Raw genomic sequence first — 20,127 nt, 5'->3', positions numbered from 1 at the left:
GTTGGTTCAGCGTTCACTGTGGGTATCGCAGAGGAACGCGACCCCGCACTCGTGTAATGGCGGCCGCGCTAGAGCACGCTCACGAAATGGCGGACACGGCAGCACCCAGTCAGGTCACCGTTGATCTTCACGAGTCAAGTCAAGTCCCCGTTGATCTTCACGAGTCAAGTCACCGTTGATCTTCACGAGTCAAGTCAAGTCACCGTTGATCTTCACGAGTCAAGTCACCGTTGATCTTCACAAGTCAAGTCAAGTCACAGTTGATCATCATGTGATTCTGTCTGCCGATCGTCGACCTACGCTAGCCCTAGGACTATTCTTGTGTTTTGCCCGCCATATACCTGTCTGCCATTATCTGACCCATGCCTGTTTTATGACCACGTCTCTGTCTTCTCCTAATAAAAAGCTTGCATATGGATCCGCACGTCTCACGTCTTGTCAGCCCTGTTACATAAGGATGTAGAATATGCTCATAATATGCATGCTAATAAGCAACCATTTAATAGTGAGGATTGGTCCGTATACTAAAGTGTTTCCTGTCTTTTTATATAGACAGGGTTCATACACATTTTAACCAATACACTTCCATGAATTTACATAACTTTTGAGACAATATTTATGACTATTATTTTACAAGAATACATGTAAAATAAGAAGAATAATCTGTTCAAATTTATCTTAGTATATGTTAACTAAAATTAATGACTATTAATGCTACTCATTTACTTTCTATTTGTTTTAATAATAAGTACAAGCTACGACTGTGCAAGATGTTAATCCACGCAGAGAACCTATTACATCACTGAATCTTATAATTTAACGCATAACTTAAATTATTAGTTAAATTATAACGAGTCTGCAGAACAAAGGAAGGCTTAAGGCATGAAGTAGGACCCGTGTAAATATCGGATCAGGTTTCCAGCGCTGGAGAGAACTCAAGGAGCGGAAGGCCTGCGATCGGACGCCGAGGTTGCTTTGTTTCTTCTCGATAGGTGAGTAACATCGTGTCTGCACCGCAACAGCTAAAGTCTGTCTGGTACACTGGACGCGACAACGCGACTGTTGAAAATCATTTGAAATGTGTGTCAATACGTCATGAATAGAACGAAGCAGCAGTTTTCTGTCTGGGATTTGTTGTGCCGTGCCGCGCCACATCCAGTGTAGACCATAGATATGTAGGGGTGGAGCTATCAAAATAGCGGCGAGGCCCTTTTGGGGTAGGGGCGTGTTTGTTTTTGTGATTTCAAATGTCAACATTGACTACCAGAAATCGCTTACCCCACCTTTAAGACTGACTGCAAAGATCCAGTATACTGATACACAACGGTTTGCTTTCTCAACAGCTGCTTACATTCACTTAACACAAAACTGACTGTTTGTGAGGATACTCGCCAGGATGGGCATTTTGACATAATTTTGTGTATTTGGAGCAGCGCAATAAGCCATAAATAACTCAATCTAGTACTCGCGAGGTGTTTGAGGCGACTTTATGTGAGCGTGCTTTGGATCTGACTGTGAGTGTCTGTGGAGCGCACAACTACCAAATGATTATAAAATGGTTATAAAAGCGAAACCTAGGCGATATATGCATGATACCACACCAAAAATCAGGACCTGATTAAAAATATATTCTATTGCACAGAGATTTGTGAAATAAATTAATTTCCATGACTTTTCCAAAGCTTTCTGGGTTTATTATTTTTTCAGAAACTTTTCCAGGTCTGGTAATTGCCGTTTTAAAATTCCATGAGTTTTCCAGGTTTTTCAGGACCGAACGAGCCCTGAGCCTTCCAGTCAGGGAGCATCTCTCTGTAAAGGGCGTCATTACTACCGGTTCCTTTTGGGTACAAATGGTCTTTTCTCTTTTCTTTTCTTTTTTTTTTTTTTTAACAATTGAGGCGTAATGCCTGGTAGTTATTATCTACTATGATCTATGGTTTGATTTGAACTATTAGAATATGTGGAATCTGTGTTTAAAAATCAAACAGCACTGGGACTCAGTTTAGAGAAATGAACTAAAAGAGAACATCTTAAACACACAACACAGACGATATTTCTGTTCTGGTACTCGTGATCATTGACCTTCTGCCTCTGACATGCAAGCAATAAATTCTGGCGCAATCACATTTGTTTGTTTGCAACTCATGCTTGTAGGATATCTGACATTGAGATGTACCTATATATTCTGGTTCAAATATTTACTAAGATTTGCTGATCTTTTTATTGCCCTTTAAACTTGACAACCTGACCTAACCCACAGCTGCATTGATTTTGAGTTGAACTAACCTTGTAAAAGAAATTGGAGCGTCCGACAGCTCCGATCTTGCCAATGTGGTTCATGAAGCATAGGTTTCCTTCAGTGGAGCCGTAGATCTCACACATGCGGATGTCCCCAAAGCGCCGGTGGAACTCTCTCCATACGTCCTGTCGGAGGCCGTTCCCAACACCCATGAGCACCCTGTGATCCTTCTCATTCTCAGCCTAACACACAAACACACACATGATGAAACTGCTCACAGTCACACAACAGGAGCCTGCAAACTCTCATGAAGTTTCATATACACTGATGAGGCAAAACATTATGACCAGTCACAGGTGAAGCAAATATCGTGGGTCATCTCCTAACAAAGCCACATAGATCAGATGGTAAGCAAACAATCAGTTCTCGTAATCTACATGTTGGATGCAGAAGAAATGGGCAGGAATAAAGATCTGAGAGACAAGGGCCAAACTGTTATGGTGACTAAATCAGAGTATCTCTGAATCAGCAAGACTTGAGGTCAGCAGTGGTGAGAATTTACTAACAGTAGTTATATTTACATGGACCCTAATAATCTGACAGTCCTGACTGATCGGACTAGTATCACAGACAGTATCACAGAATTAAAAAGTCACGTTATCGCATCAGTTGGAATGAACAGGCCAAACCCAACTGAAATTTCAGATTGTAAGAAAAACCTTTTCTAATCCGTTTGATAGGACATGTAAACACCTGATTGGATTAAAAACCGAAACTGGAAATTCTGCACAGAACGAACTCCTGTTACTGAATATAGTTTGATAAATGACTGTTGTGTCAATCTAAAATTCTCTTTCCACTCATCGCCTGTGAAGTCTAGGATTTTATTGCTTATATATTTTTGTGAAATGCAAATGTAGCTAGTGGTCCGAGGAGGGACAAACCACAAACTGAGCGTCCAAGGCTCATTGATGCATGAGGGCAGCGAAGGCTATCCCATCTGCTGTGGCACGAGTCACACAAAACGTCTCGGTTACTTGTGTAACCCTCATTCCCTGACGGAGACGTTACATCAGTCGTGACTGACGAATTGGGATCTCGCCCGAGAGCTAACCCTAACCCTAACCTTCGAGTGTAAACTAAACAAGCCAATGACAGTTGGCGTGCGTGTTTTACCACGCACACCCCACCCTGCGCGGGTATAAAAGGAGAGCACGTGCAAACGCACATCAGTTTTTCGCTGAGGAGCCGAGACTACGTGCCCCTGCCGTAGAGCGGTGGCACAGCAACTGTGGCGACGGAACATAACGTCTCCGTTCCCTCCTTCAGGGAACGAGGGTTACACAAGTAACCGAGACGTTCCCTTTCAGTCAGTCACATTCTACGTTACGTCAGTCGTGACTGACGAATTGGGATCCGTATGGAAAATGCCACTATTGCTGACCCCCTCCGGTGCCCTGCGGAAGCCGGCAAGTCCCCCCACACCAGCTGGGGCGGAAGATAGGACAGCGGCTAGGCAGAGGTGTCCGCCACTGCTGTTCCATACAGTGGTACATTGGATAACACTGGGAAAGCGTACCCAGTTGGGAGCGCTACGGAAGCCACATCCTGCGCATAGGAGGTATCATGTGGAATACACATATGGACTGGCCCAGGGCAGTGCTACATATGGAAGTCCCTGCGGTAGACTCAACCCGCCTGGGGTGAGACGACTACACAACAGAGATGGCAGAGAACGACTGCCAGGGAAAGACACGGTGAGGGGAGCTATACCGTGGAAGAGTACACATGTGGGATCGCCCAAAGGGGGAATCACTACACACGGGCACCTAGCCCAGCACAAGGGCTGACCAAGGGAATCTACATGGAGATTATAGAATCTCGCAAACGTGTTAGGTGTCACCCAGCTGGCAGCTCTACAGATGTCTGCTATCGAGGCGCCCCGCGCCAATGCCCAAGAAGATGCCACTCCTCTCGTAGAGTGAGCTCTCACTCCGAGGGGGCACGGTAACCGTTGGGCCTGGTAAGCTAAGACTATAGCCTCCACTAACCAGTGGGCAAGTCTTTGTTTGGAGACAGCCTTTCCCTTCTGCTGTCCTCCGAAGCAGACAAAGAGCTGGTCTGAGGTCCTGAAGCTCCGTGTACGGTCCACGTAAATGCGCAGAGCGCGAACGGGACAGAGCAGAGCGATGGCTGGGTCTGCCTCCTCCCGGGGCAGCGCTTGCAAGTTCACCACCTGATCCCTAAAAGGCGTGGTGGGAACTTTGGGCACGTATCCAGGCCGGGGTCTCAGGACAACCTGAAAGTTACCCGTTCCGAATTCTAGGCACGAATCGTCGACCGAAAATGCCTGCAGGTCCCCTACCCTCTTGACCGAGGCCAATGCGGTGAGGAGCACTGTCTTTTTTAACGACAGAAACTTAAGCTCTACTGACTGCAGAAGCTCGAAGTGCTCCTCCTTCAAGGCCGCCAGGACCGAGGGGAGATCCCAAGAGGGTAACAGGTGAGGGCGCGGAGGATTCAGTCTCCTTGCCCCTCTGAGAAACCTGATGACCAAGTCGTGCTTCCCCAGAGACTTACCATCTACTGTCTTGTGATGTGCGGCAATGGCGGCAACATACACTTTGAGGGTGGAGGGAGACAGCCTTCGCTCCAACCCATGCTGCAGGAAAGAAAGCACAACTCCAATCGGGCATCTACGGGGGTCTTCCCGGGCGGGAAGAGCACCAATCGACGAACAGGTTCCACTTCAGCCTGTAAGCGTGTCTGGTAGACGGGGCTCTAGCCGACGTGATGGTGTTTACTACCGCTGGAGGTAGCCCACCTAGACCCTCCGCGTCCCGTCCAGGGACCACAAGTGGAGATACCACAAGTCTGGACGCGGGTGCCAGAGGGTGCCCCCTCTCTGCGAAAGGAGATCCCTCCTCAGAGGAATTTGCCAAGGAGGGGCTGTCGTGAGGAGCATTAGTTTGGGGAACCAAGTCCGACTGGGCCAGTATGGTGCTACCAAGAGGACCTGCTCCTCGTCTTCCCTGACCTTGCACAGTGTCTGTGCGAGATGGCTCACTGGGGGAAATGCGTATTTGCATAGGCCCCAAGGCCAGCTGCACGCCAGTGCGTCCGTGCCGAGGGTCTCCTCAGCCAGGGAGTAAAACATCTGGCAATGGGACGTGTCTGGGGAGGCAAACAGGTCTACCTGAGCGTCCCCAAAGCGTCTCCAAATCAGCTGGACTGTCTCGGGGTGGAGTCGCCATTTTCCCGGAAGGGCGGGCTGACGTGAGAGCTCGTAGGCTGCATGATTGAACTCGCCTGGGACATGAACGACGCGAAGCAACCTTAGATGCTTCTGACTCCAGAGGAGGAAATGGTGGGCGAGTTGCGACATGCGACGGGAGTGTAGACCGCCTTGGTGGTTGATGTACGCAACGGTCGCAGTGTTGTCCGTATGGACCAGTACATGCTTGTCGTGCAGCAGCGATTTGAAGCGGCGCAGAGCGAGCCATACTGCTTGCAGTCGGGGCCCCGACCAGAGCCCCGCAGCTGCATTCCCACTGCACATGGCACCCCAGCCCCTGGCAGAGGCATCTGTTGACACAACAACATGCCTGGAAACTTGCCCAAGGGATACTCCTGTCCGAAGAAAGGCAAGATCTGTCCATGGGCTGAGGGTCTGACGGCAGAACGGGGTAACAGAAACCCGGTAAGTGCCGTGTCGCCATGCCCATCTCGGGACCCGGTCGTGAAGCCAACGCTGAAGCGGTCTCATATGAATGCTGAGAGGTTGACCAGCTCCATGCCGAGAAAAGAGATCCTCTGCACCGGGGAGAGTTTGCTCTTTTCCCAGTTGACCCGAAGCCTTAACCGGCTGAGGTGACTGAGGTGACACCGTATCCCTGTGTTCGCACAACTGCGCTCGGGACTGGGCCAATATGAGCCAGTCGTCGAGATAGTTGAGAATGCGAATGCCCGCCTCCCTCAATGGAACGAGGGCTGCCTCCACAACCTTGGTGAAGACACGAGGTGACAGGGATAGCCCGAAGGGGAGGACCTTTTACTGATACGCTTGCCCTTCGAACGCAAAGCGGAGAAATGGTCTGTGTCGAGGGAGAATCGAGACATGAAAGTACGCGTCCTTGAGGTCGATCGCTGCGAAGCAATCGAAAGGACGGACGTATTGAAAGATGCGTTTCTGCATCAACATCCTGAACGGGAGCTTGTGAAGGGCCCGGTTCAGTACGTGCAGGTCCAGGATTGGTCGTAACCCACCGCCTTTCTTGGGTATGATGAAGTATGGGCTGTAGAAACCTGACCTCATCTCGGCTAGAGAGACCAGCTGGAGAGCTCGGCTGGAGAGACCGGCCTCCAGCACAGAGGTGAACCGAATATCCCTGAACTTGGGAGGACGCCGGGCGAACTGAATCGCGTAGCCGAGTCTGATGGTTCTCAAGAGCCAGTGAGACGGCCTGGGGAGCGCTAACCAGGCCCCCAGCGACCGAACAAGCGGGACCAGGGAAACCACCGATGTACCTGCAGTGGGGCAGCGGAGTGGAACACAGGGACCCAACCCAGGAGGCTGTGCGTCCCAGGGTGGGGTCTGAGTGCGCGGTGCGTCAATTACCTGGCTCCACATCAGGGGGCTCGCGAGGAGGCATAGCATCCCTGAAGCGGACCCTGCTGCCCATAGGCGAAAGGAGAGGGGTACGGCCGTGTGGAGACTGGGTCTCGTGCACTGCCATCCTCGCCCTCTTGGGACCCGGAGGCCAAGGAAACTGCTCTTTTATGGAAGTCTTGGAACAGAAACAATCGGGAACAATAGATTCTCCACCCGGCCCTCCTCCGGGGGAAGGAGTGGTGCGGTCACAATCTCCTGAAGAGCAGGATCCAAGAGCTCCGGGTCGCCCGTCTCAGGGACGCCGCCTGCCCTGGCGCTTCACGGGCTTGGCAGGGGTGGAGGCGGGCTGCGCCGGTTTCCTGCGGCCAGCTCCATGCTGCGGCCACTGTGAAGGCTGCTGTTGTGGCCGCGCCGGAGCGGAGGTGGAGGCCGCAGGAGGGGCTACAGCAGGATATGTTGAAATGCCTCTGTCTGCTTCTGCGCGGCGGAAAACTGTTGGGCAAAGCCCTCCGACGCCCGGCCTGCGCCCCCAGGAACCAATCATCTAGCCTCGAGTGTTCGGGAGAAGGAGGAGGCCTCCAGTGCAGCCCGACACTCTCGGCGTCCCAGGAAAGCATAGCGCTCATCTCTGGCTCTGACTTGGGCAACGCCACTCTTCCTGACGGAGGCAGCGCAGCCGAATCCTCATCTCCAGAGCCTAGCTCGCCCTCCGATGCAGCAATCGACATCCTGTCATCCGCCTGTGCTCCGCACAAGATGCTGGACCCCGCCATGTCCGAGGACCCAGCACACTCGTCCGGGAACACCAGGTGGTGCGACATGCCAGAGGAATGAGAGGCCCGCGGAGACGTACTCGACGGAGAAGCTCTCACCGTGATCCTCAGGTCTCCCTGACCATGAACCGAAGTAGCCCTCCGACCGGAGGAGCTAGAGCGGGGCATGACAAGGGGGATACCCCCGCGTTTAATGAGGAGGTATCTAGACCGCAACGTCGCGATGGCCATGTTCCCGCACTGAGAACATGACTCATCCATGAGCGCTGCTTCAGCGTGCTGTAAGCCCAGGCATGAGAGGCAGCGATCATGACCATCAGATGAAGGCAGGAAACGACCGCATCCAGAAACGCATGAGCGGGAAGCCATCTTTAAAAAGACGCCCGTCGCTCGTGGAACTCTTTTAGATATTTGCTCTTTTAGGGAAAAAAAATGAAACACTCTTTTAGAGAGAGCGCTGAAGCGCCCAGGGGAGGTTGCGGCGAGACCGCAGAATGGCAGCTGCAGCTCGCCGAGGTTTCAGCAGCCTGGATGGCAACCCCCGTTGACACGCCGTAACATTCTTCCAAACACCCGTAGAGATTCATCCTGAGAAGGTTTGGCTCCGAAGCAAAAAGCTGATTTGCGTTTGCACGCGCTCTCCTTTTATACCCGCGGGGCAGGGCGGGGTGCGCGTGGCGAAACACGCACGCCAACTGTCATTGGCTTGTTTAGTTTACACTCGAAGGTGATTGGGCTTTCGGGCGAGATCCCAATTCGTCAGTCACGACTGACGTAACGTAGAACGTGACTGACTGAAAGGGAACTGTAATGATGGTAATGGGAGGACATCTGCTGCATATGGGACTGCGTAGTCGCACACCGTTCAGACTGCCTATGATGTCCTGTCCGCCACCGAGAGTGCCTTATTCCCTCTGGCTGGAGTCTCTACTTCAATGCAAGTCTGATGGGGTTTTTTCATGCAGTGCTGCATTTTTCAGTAAGACAGTGTGTGTGGGTGAACAATACCAGGCAGTCAGACCAGCAGAACCACTCCATTCACAACAGCCTCGTGTCTGTGTGCATTGTCAGTTAAAGCTCATCACCGGACTGACAAACACAACATTTCCTGCACTCACTCGAAACATGTCCCCTTTTGAAAACAGTGTATGTGCAGAGAATCGTATGTGGCTGTTCCTGCTGCAGAATGTGTTTTATGTGCTTGCCGCTGTAAGGGTTTGTGTGCACTGCTGTGTCTGTCGTGAGCACATTGATGAATTCAGTGTGACTGTCCGGGCCACATTAGGGGACGGGCACAAAGACATCTTTGATAGACTGTGGGACATGCTGATGTCCTGATGCACATGAACCGTGAATGTGAGACATTAACAAAAGAGCGGTCTGTCAGTTAGCCATGAAAACACGGCACAACCCCACACAAACCAAAAAGTTCATTTTCATACTGTATATTCACAGAGGACATGGAGTTTGTCTGCGTGATCAGAAACACACTCTGCAGTGAGCTTCAGCGCACAGATTTTTCTGGAGTCCTGGATCGTTTGGTAATGAGGCATGATGCATAATGAAGACATTGTGGAGTTAACAGGACCATGACTGCTCGAATGATTTATAACTTCAAAAATCATAGGGTACATTCATATGAGTCATGCTCAGAAAACAACGCCATCTTAAAGAAATAGTCCACCCAAAAAAGAGTATTCTGTCAGGATTTACTCATCTGCATGTCATTTCAGACCTGTATGACTTTCTGCCTTCTGTGAAAAAAATTAACTATTGAAAAGTCTACTACTTTTGCTGAAATGATCTGGCAAAAATGGCACTGTTTCCTGAGAATGACCCACATATATTCCCATACAGAATCACTGATTTGAGGAGAGCAGGCAGTACCGTACCATAGGCTGATTGCACAGATATCGGCACATCTCTCCAATATACTGAAATATGGTGACGTTGTGTTTCCTGCAGTCATGCCAAAACTGAGAGGCTGAAAACTTCTTCTTCAGGACACAGGTGGCACCTAAATGACAATAGCACAGAGACAGACATGAAACTAACCATGCTACGCAGATGAGTTCAAACATTCAGTCTGATAGAGCTAATAAGGCTGCTTTTGGCAATGAACATTATACAGGCATGCTATTAGAGTTTATTCACAAGATAATTCTGTTTGGTTTTGGTGAAAGGGCAACAAATAAAATCATGTTTGTTGATGGGGAAAGAGTTCAGCAGCATTAGACAGCTCTTGTACTGAAAGCATCATCTGTACTGAAAGACTGGATTAATTAATCAGTGAATTAATTTGGCTTTTAAGGAATGTCATTTATCCAAAGCTTTTGAAATGAAAGCTTTTCCATGATCATCTAAGGTAAAATCTAACCAATCAGAGTACACTGACTTTAAAAATCGACCTATTAAGCAATAAGGCATGTACACTTGAACCAGACTGATCAATGGTCTCTAGCACAGGATTTAGTGTTTGGCTGGTTGCTCAATCATAATAAAAGTGATCATAAAATCACGAGGAAAGTGCTCTATATGGCACAGATCTTTAAATCCAGCAAACACTTTCATAACATTTGCTGTCTTTACTTTGCAACAGAAACACAGACTCTAAGGCTAAAAAAACAGCTGTATTAATAGATTGTAACAGTGCCGTAAGTATTTTTCCCATGAGGATTTAAACAAAGTCTTCGTTAAAGCACTATAAGCCATGAACCAAGCCAAGCAGCTACGAGGAGAATCATAACATTACAAACTTTTATATGAAGCACATGAAAATCTGACAAAAGGAAAAATTTGTACAAGACATGTGTACCTAAGGGCTTTGGAGAGGGAAAGAACTACAATCCCATGAAGCACTGCGAATGACATAATCCAATTAAAAATGATGGAACTGTTCTTTTAAAGTTGTTAATTTTGTCTATAGAAACAGTAGAATTGAGTTTTATTGCAAATTATGCACATGTACAAATATTTGATTGTTTTGATAATGTAAGGAGACTATACGCGAGGGTTCATGAGAGTAGGCGGAGCTATGGGTCGTAGTTTGTTTTTTTTACCAAGGATTCTGCTATTAAACACAATTATTTAATACGCTGAAATCATGCGAACTGATGGCTTCAACAAAACCATATAGCAGGAGTGTCCAAACCTGTTCCTGAAAGGCCACTGTGCTGCAGAGTTTAGCTCCAGCCCTAACGAAACACACCTGAACCAGCTAATCAAGCTCTTCAGGATTACTAGAAACTTGCAGACAAGTGTGTTTGAGCTGGTTGAGCTGAACCTCCAGGAGCAGGACTGAACACCGCTGGCATATATCATTGAATCAGAGCTCACAACAGCTCTGTCGTTAAAGGTTTATAAGTTATCGATAAAAATCAATTTCCCTATGAAGAAACGAATGGGGTTTTACTTCCAGAACCCGACTGCTGCGCTCTATTGCCTTGACTCGGTGTTTCAGTCTAAAAGCTGTAATTATATACTAATTGCATTGCATACTATAATTATAATTATTTTGCTGAGAAAGAGTCTATTGAAAATGTAAATAAATGCAAAATGGAGTAATAAATCTTAAAGGAATACTTAAATCCATAATATAATAATAGTTGTGTTGTGTCTTTTGGTAAATAGTAGTAAGAAGGAAGAAATTTTACTCTCAGTCTGTGTAAGCGCGGGGAGTTTAGATTTTCTAACGAGGCGCCATGGAATAAAAGTGGATACTACTGCGAGTGTAGAACAGTGCGCTTTAGCGGTAGGTGTAGTAGTTGGTAATGAATATGTTCTATCGGCGTCACGGATGAATAATGCTGTCATTTTGTTTGTTAGGATGGTTGAGTTAACGAACTTGCTAACAGAGAGTGGTATTGAGATTGATGGCATTTTTATTTCAGTGCTCCCTCTTTCTACCCCTTCAAAGAAGGTAACGTTATCTAATGTACCGCCGTTTATCAAGAATGAGACTTTAGCCGGAATCCTTTCTAGGTATGGAAAATTGATTTCTCCCTTAAAGATGATTCCGATTCCGAGTCCCCTCAGTTAAAACATGTAATGTCTTTCAGGCATTTTACATGCATGGTTCTGAAGGATAATGTTGATGAACTTGATCTGACTCTTAATTTCCGTCATGATGATGTTAATTATGTCATTTATGCCACGACAAATGTAATTAAATGTTTTGGTTGCGGAGAAAATGGTAATCCTGTCCGTGCGTGTCCAAAGAAAGGAAATCATAGGAATGGATTGATTGTTGTCACTGAAAATGTGCAGAATGATGTTGCAGCAGTTGCTGCTGAGATGCTGGGTCAAAGCACGGCACTTGTTGTTCCGGAAAACCCGGTGGAAAGCTCGGAAGAAACTGAAAAAGATGAAATTGCTGCAATTGAGAATGAAGAGGTTTGAATATCCCCTGGAGTAGAACAGGTAGTGGAATAATTAGGTGAGTCAGATGATAGTAATGGTGAAAAAGAGGAAATGGTAATAGAGGAAGAAAATCCTGAAGTTGAGGTCCCAGTGTTGAATGATGATGGATATATTTTTTAAACTCCACAAAAAAGGAAGTTCGTAGAATGTCAAAAACAAGTTAAAAGAAAAGACGGTTTTGGTTTAAGTCAGACAGACACGGATAGTGAAAGCGACATTTCAGAGTGCAGTTTCAGTGCTAGTCTGCCTCTGGGTGGTTTTTCCAGTCGAATTTACACTGTTGATGACATTAAGTCTTTTTTGATAACAACGAAGAATTTGAGGAAGGTGAAAATAGAAGAGTACTTTCCAGATATAATGCAGTTCATTGACAAAGTAAAGACTTTCAGAAGTGAAAATTGTTTTACTGATCAGGAAGTGTACTGTCTGAAGAAAATTCCTACGAAGTTAAAGTCAGAGGGATTTAAAGAAAACAGCTAAAATGGGTAGTTTGGTACATCTTCTTTCTTTTTTTTTTTGTCTTTTCTGTTTTTCTCCTTTATTTTCTATGGGGGAAATAAGCTTTGCTTCTTTAAATATAAATGGAGCAAGAGACATTAGGAAGAGAGTTCAAGCATTTGAATTGATGAAATATAAGAATATTGATGTGTTGTTTCTGCAAGAAACACATAGTGATATAGAAAATACTGCAGATTGGATTAGAGAATTTAATGGTTTGGCAATTTTAAGTCATTATACCTCGCTAAGTGGTGGTGTTGCCATGTTATTTTCAGGAAATTTTATTCCACATTCTTATAATGTTGAAGAAGTTATTAAAGGAAGATTGCTGAAGATCAATGCTTTTTTTGAAAACAGCTCTTTTGTATGTGTTTATGCCCCAACTAATGCTTTAGATAGAATGATTTTTTTAAAATACTTTGGATAAAGTTTTGAGTGATTGTAACAGTGATGATTTTTTAATATTAGTTATTAATATTTTAATTGCACCGAAAGTGGTATAGATAGGAATCATGTTGAACCTCATATGCAGTCAAGGAAGAGGCTATTTCAACTTATAAAATCAAATAGCATTATTGATGTTTGGAGGAATATTCATGGCACACAGAGACAATATACTTGGGCTCATGCTCATAATAATCAGATATCTTTGGCAAGGCTTGATAGATTTTATGTTTTTAAACATCAGTTAAGCATGCACAAAAAGTGCATATTGGCATTTCAATAATAGTTTTTTTGTGCGATTCCTTTTTTAGAGAAGTTTTTAGAGAATTTTGGATTAATGTTAAAGGGGTCCTATTACTCTTTTTCACTTTTTTAATTTTAGTCAGTGTGTAGTGTGTATGTTTGGTCATAAAAAATATCTAGAAAGTTACACATCTCAAAGTCCACTCCAAAGGGAGATATTTCGTTTTTTAAAAATCCCTTTTCAAGAACTACAGCAAACGGCTCGTTTGGACTACAGCGTTTGGTTTCCGGGCTTTGTGATGTCACAAAGAGGCTCATTGGAATATCATTACAAATAATTCCCGCCTACAGAAATGTGAATGGTTGGGGGGAGGGGAGGGGCGAGGTTAGAGCGCTTGGTTGAGTGAGCGCATCAGACGAGACGACGAAGAAGAAATGCTGCTGCAGAGTTTGGCAGAGAGAGAAGAAGAGCTGCTGTGCTGTAGCTTCAAATTTTTGGCATGTCTAGAACAATTCTTACAAGTACAACACGACGTCAAACGGCACCGCCGGTGTGCCTACACTCATAGAAAATAATGTATTCGAATTTTAAAGACGTGGCGCGACGCTGCGCTTCTCGTCCGGTGCACGACCGCCTGAAATGCTGTTTTTTTCACCTCCGTGCCCAAACGTCTTTGTTTGGGCTTCCGAAAGCTGATGACGTCAGGAAACAGTGGTTGCAATTTATTTTTTAACTCTGTTCCTGAGCATTATTACCCCAATTTGCTATTGTGTGCTGCGCATTTTACTGAGGACAGCTTCCACAACACGAGGGAGGACAGTGCCGGATTCGCCAAAAGCTTTTGTTGAAAGACGGAGCAAGGGGCGTGGCAGTACTGAAACACCGTCTAAGCTGTTCACCAATCACAACGCACCGGGACAGCTGACCAATCACAACACCTTTTGTTTTTCGGAAGGCGGACCTTCATCAAAGCCGGAACTAATCGAGCCGTTTGTGCCAGCCTGGGGAGAAAGGTATTTTATTAATGTAAATTATGTGAAAAATAATGTGTTTTTCAAACCACCAAGCATGAGAGCATGTTCTAGTACACCCCCAAAACAAAATCAAGACTTTGTAAAAGAGCATAATAGGACCCTTTTAAGACTATGAAATCCACTTTTTTGTCATTGCAACAGTGGTGGGATTTTGTAAAGGTGCAAATTAAGCAATTAAGTCAACAATATACTCAAAATGCCACAAAGGGAATTAAAGAGTCAGTGAGTGTCTTGGAAGAAGAGTTAATGAAATTATAAGATGTTCCAATATGTACAAAAGACGGCAATATTATGGAAAATGTTAAGAAGAAAAATAATTTATTAGCTGAGTTGCTGGGTTTGACTATACAAGGTACTATAATTAGTTCTCGGTATCAAAGTGTCGAGTTAATGGATGCTCCTTCAAAAAAAAATTTCTGGAGAACAATAACGGTCAGAAAAAAACGTATTCATGCTTTGCGGTCTGAAAACAGGGTTTTATTGACTAATCATGTAGATATCAGGAAAAGAGCAGTACAGTTCTATAAGGATTTACAGTATATAAAAGTGAAATTTTAGAAGTAAAAGATGATCATCTTGTTTTGTTTTTTTAATTACCACAGATAGCTGAAGATGTTAATAATGAAATTAGTAAAACTTTAAGTTTAGAAGAAATTGAAGCTGCATTAAAGAAGATGGAAAATGGTAAAACACCCAGAATAGATGGTATAACGGTTGAATTTTATAAAGCCTTTTGGTCAGAGGTAGGCCCAGAATTAGTAGCAGTTTTCAACGAGTCTGAAAAATGAACTTTTGCCACATAGCTGCTGCAGGGTAGTTATAACGTTGTTACCAAAAAAAGAAGATCTTAATGAGATTGGCAACTAGAGGCCTGTAAGCCTGTTGTGCAACGATTATAAATTGCTTTCTAAAACCCTTGTAATTAGATTGGGTAAGGCTATGGAACATGTGATTCCTCCTGATCAATCTTATTGTGTGCCAGGTAGGAGAATTTCAGATAATATTTCTTTTATTAGAGACATTTTAGATGGTGGTAAATTTTTTGATTTAGACTTTGGGCCAATATCGATTGACCAATAGAAGGCTTTTGATAGAGTCGAGCATTTGTATTTATGGAGTGTTATGAAAGCCTTTGGTTTTGATTCTGGTTTTATTTCAATGATAAAAACCTTATATAGCGAAGTTGAGAATGGTGACTTATGCTCTCCTTTTAGAGTGTACAAGTGTGTCAGACAAGGTTGTGCATTGTCAGGAGGAATATTATATTCCTTAGCATTAGAACCCTTGTTAAATAAAATAAGATCTTATGTGTGTGGATTACATATACCCAACTGTGGTCACAATTTTAAGTTATCAGCCTATGCTGATGATGTGATCGTTTTGATCAGTGGAACCAGTGATGTCAATGTACTGCTAAAGATTTTGGAAGCTTTTAAAGTTCTTTCTTCTGCCAAGGTGAACTGGAACAAGAGTGAAGCCATTTTAGTTGGAAAATGGTCAAAAGGGGAACCAAGGCTTCCTGATGGTCTGAAGTGGACTAGGGATGGTTTTAAATATTTAGCAAAAATCCAGTCAACCTTAATTGACTTCTTCTGGGATAAGTTGCACTGGGTACAGAAAAGTGTGTTGTACCGGTCAAAAGAAGGAGGAGGACTTGGACTCATACATTTGCAGAGCAGATGTATTTGCAGGCTGCTTTTCGCCTTCAGTATATACAAAGACTTTTATTATTTCCTATGGAGTCAAGTTGGGTGGGTGCTGCCTGTGCAATTCTCCGGAAAATTTAAGGTTTAGGATTGGACAAAGCTTTGTTTTGGCTGGATCCACAAAGACTAAAACTCTGTGAATCTCCAGTTTTTTTTTATCACAAACAAGTCTGGTCTCTGTTCAGGATTAATAGAGGAAACAATGTGTTTTCTCTTTTCTGGTTACTGCAAGAACCTTTAGTCTGCGGTTCGTGACTGGATCTGTCACATGAAACATCATTTGCTATACCGGAAAGAACTGTGCGGATTGCCGAGGTCAGGGTTCCAGGGTTCATGAACACCAGATTCAAGGGCTTTCGAGGACTTTTTAAAGCACCATTTATATTATATCAAGCACCTATCAAATTCACACCCCAGCATCATCATGAAAGACCTCTTACAGTACTTAACAGTTCACTTACACTTAACATTTACATTAAACAATTCAGAGTAATGTTTTGAATGCGTAGGTTTCATAAATTTCAAAGGAATTTAATGAAATCTATTGAAGTCAGTACTGGTAATATACAAGTGCAATTTCTAAAATATTGATAAAATATGCATCAAACTGGTTTTTGCTGTAGTTCATGTACAATATTTAATTTTGAAAGAATTTCTCAATTTTTAAATTAATAAAAAGTGGTTAAATGTTGTAATAACATGGTAAAACCTGTTAACATTACAAATTTGCACATTCACTCAAAAGAGATCTGGTCCTTCAAGAGTCACTCTCAGCTTATCTGTCCATAAAGCCTATACAAATAGTCTTCATGTATTTCACAACACTTCAGCATGTTATTCTAATTAAGTGAGGGTCATTTTTTAGGATTTTTTACCCAAGCAAAGTCTCTGAGAACCTGTCTCCCTGTAATTCTGGAGACTGCAGGTTGCAGTTCTGGAAAATAGTGGCACTGGAGACTAAAATGTTCCTGATGGTTTCACACTTAATTCTTCACATTAATTATTCATTATTTTGCAGTTAACATGCGTCATTTCTTCTCCACCTGTTTTTTCTGACCCCGCTGACCCAGTGAGCATTTTGCTGACCAATGGTCATGCCTTAACTTTGACATTTCTGTATTGCATTAGTTTTTAATATTTCTCAAGGGGATTTAATCATTTTTGACTTCTCAGTCTGAGTTAAATCTCTTTTTTGGCTCATTTCATCCGTAAAAGAAAACCTGCTTAATAATTCTGCACACCTTAATAAGGTTTTTTTCATTTCCAGCCTTTATGGACAATTATATATCACTTCTAAATGATTAAATACAAAAATAATAGTAGTTATTAAGATTGATGTGGTTTGGAATTGGTCAAATGTGCTTGGAAAAAAATATAATCAGAATATCAACGTGCCTAATAATTATGCACACACTGTAAGATGTGCTTCCTTTACACAGAGTGCGCATGATCGTGAAATCGAAAGTTAAAGTGAACAGCGAGAGCTAATTCAAATGTGATTTCAATACCCCGCATAATACAAAAATAATAGTATGCGATCGTAACTGATGTGCGAAAATTATGGGGATAAAGCAAAAAAATCTTTTGACTGAAAATGTTTCCTCGGCCAAACCCCGTTCCACAGCCATACCCTTCACACACCCAGTTTAAGAGCAGTGTTTCTTCTTGTAATTAGGAGCGCTTGTCCTCCTAATTAAAAACATTTAGGAGCACCGTCTGATCAATAATCAAAAATTCTGATAAAAAATTTGCCTTCTTAATACGAGGTGATATTTGACTCCTTAAAGTGATTTACAGGGGCGTTTTTTTTTACCTTTGCAATGGCATCATTTTCATCCGTCAAATTCAAAAATGTATGTTTATAAGCTTTTTAAAATTTCTATTTAAAAAAAATATAATAAGAAGTAGAATAAGACAAATAAGTTACCAATCATATGAAATTAGTATTAATAAAAAATATATAATTTGTACTACAGAGGGTGCACAGAAGAACACAAAAGTGGCTTGTGGGTACATTTTCAGACGTTTAATGAGGCTCAGAGGTGGCATGAGTGCAATTAAATTCATACATTCATGTGGAGATTAATGTTTTAAACATAACATTTTGAATACAGAAATATTAAATGATTTAAATAACTGCAATTATACCTAAAAATGAAACTGAAACCACCAGCAGGTGGCGGCAAGTCACTAATTTTTATCACTGAATCATTCATTCAATAGATTCGTTTGAATGGCTGATTCATTCAGGAATGAAACAAGTCTTTATGAATGGGTAATCTTGAATCACTGACTCAAATTCAAAAACTTGCTTTTAGAGATGCGCAGCACTGAGCCGTTACTTTATTTGGAACTATTTTCGTTGATGAAATAGAGCAAAATCAGGCAGTACTTGTTTATTTAACTGTTGTATTAAATCAATATCACATTTGCAAATAACTATTAAAAGTTGTCAGTCTCCTTATCGCGATCTGTGGCTGCACAGAAAATGAGAGCTTGCGAGTGAGTTCTCAAGACTCATGATACGTTCCATCATCTGTCATCGCGTTATAAGCTCGGAACCTGCGCGGGAATGAGTAGAATTGTTATTAATAGCCGCAATCCTGCGCCTGAAATTCAAGTTCTGCTCTGTGTTCTCTGCTAATAACCCGGCTGTGAATGATGCGAGCGGCGTTATGTTGTCAGTGAGAAGCTGCAGCCGTGGCGGGGAGGATGTTTGGTGTCCCGGCAGAACAACAACAATGTGCTACATGTTTCTTTTCCCCTCATTTTTCCAATTGACGGAAATCCGTTGTAGCGACGGAAAACTTGAATCCCTGTATATACAATATTAGAATGCTTGCGGGAGCGGGACACACACGTTGTGGGAGTGGGCAGTAACGGCCAGAAATTCAGCGGGAGCGGGCTTAAGAAAACTGTCCCCAAGGCTCTAGGCTGCGCATCAACACACACAAGTTTCTTTTTCGCGCTACCCCGTCTCCACCCCCAATCATTAGTGCCGTTTCGCTCTGTCTTTGACAGAACATATAGGACAATTTTTGAAATAGCGCCATAAACAATTTTTTTTCAAATTTAATTCAAGTACTTTCAAGGACCTATGTTCGTTTTCAAGTATTTTCCAGGCCTTGAATTCATATGTCTGAAATTCAAGTACTTTCAAAAAGCGTGGGAACCCTGCGAGATGACAACAGTCGGCCAACTGTATCAATAAGCAGGACCTGATTTCAGAAATGTGACTGCAACTGCTGAACATTTGAGACTCAGATTGTAGAGTTGTGCAAAAGGCTCTTGATATTTGGAGCTCGGCTCTTACTGGAGAGGAAAAAGAACTGTTGGATCTCTATTCAAAGGGGACTATTAATTTTAATTGTAAAGAATTTAAGTGTATGTCCAAGTATGGGAGAATGCAATGGTATGCCGTTAGACTGCAAAGATTTAATAATTGTGGGTTCAGAAATTGCATCTGACAAATGTTTATATAAAAATTGTGTAAAAGCTTTTAATAAAACTTTTTTGACCAATAAGTCTGACACACCTTGGAGAGATGTACTTCAGCTTAATGTAGATGAAAACCCAGAATGGAGAGCTTTATTTAAGTCACCTTTGGTTAAGAAAACTGGGGATCTGCAATGGAGAATACTGCATGGCATTGCTGTAAATGTTTTTATTTCTTTGTTTAATTCCGATGGTACTGATTGTTGCCCTTTTTGTTTACAAAGAGAAACTGTTTTTCATGCATTTATGTATTGTGAAAGCTTGAAACCCCTTTTTGATATGCTGAAGATGCTTTTTAAATCTTTCAATGTCATGTTTTCAATAGAATTGCTCATTTGAGGTTTTAAGTATGTTAGAAGTAGGCGTCAGAAGTCTCAGCTGATGAATTTCTTGTTGGGGCAAGCAAAGATGGCAATTTATGTCACTAGAAAAGATCAAATTGACATGAATATTAACAAAAGTCTAGTAGCTGTTTTCTTTAAACTTGTAAAATCCAGGATTTTAATTGATTTCTATTATCATAAATTAATGCATGATCTTTTAATGTTTGAAACGATCTGGTGTTTAAATGGGGTTCTTTGTAAAGTTGTGGAAGAAGAGCTGTTTTTCCTTTCTGTTAAGATAATATAGGCTTGTGCACGATGGATGGCTGTTTTTTTTTTG

At 43.3% G+C, this 20,127-nt stretch overlaps 1 protein-coding gene across 1 annotated transcript in view; it reads right to left on the bottom strand.

Annotated features, from left to right (window-relative positions):
* slc27a6 (solute carrier family 27 member 6) overlaps window positions 1–20,127 on the bottom strand; it is a 38,833-nt gene that overhangs the window by 13,258 nt on the left and 5,448 nt on the right. The window contains exons 4-5 of the mRNA XM_016253835.1: window positions 9,517–9,641; window positions 2,287–2,481 (exon numbers count right to left, since the gene is read on the bottom strand). Of these exons, the coding sequence (XP_016109321.1) occupies window positions 2,287–2,481; window positions 9,517–9,641 (320 nt within the window). The remainder of the gene's footprint in view (window positions 1–2,286; window positions 2,482–9,516; window positions 9,642–20,127) is intronic.

This window comes from Sinocyclocheilus grahami, unplaced genomic scaffold (assembly GCF_001515645.1).
Source record: "Sinocyclocheilus grahami isolate Dianchi unplaced genomic scaffold, SAMN03320097.WGS_v1.1 scaffold1205.1, whole genome shotgun sequence".
Lineage (NCBI taxonomy): Eukaryota > Metazoa > Chordata > Actinopteri > Cypriniformes > Cyprinidae > Sinocyclocheilus > Sinocyclocheilus grahami.
This window is presented reverse-complemented; position numbering and strand designations above follow the sequence as displayed.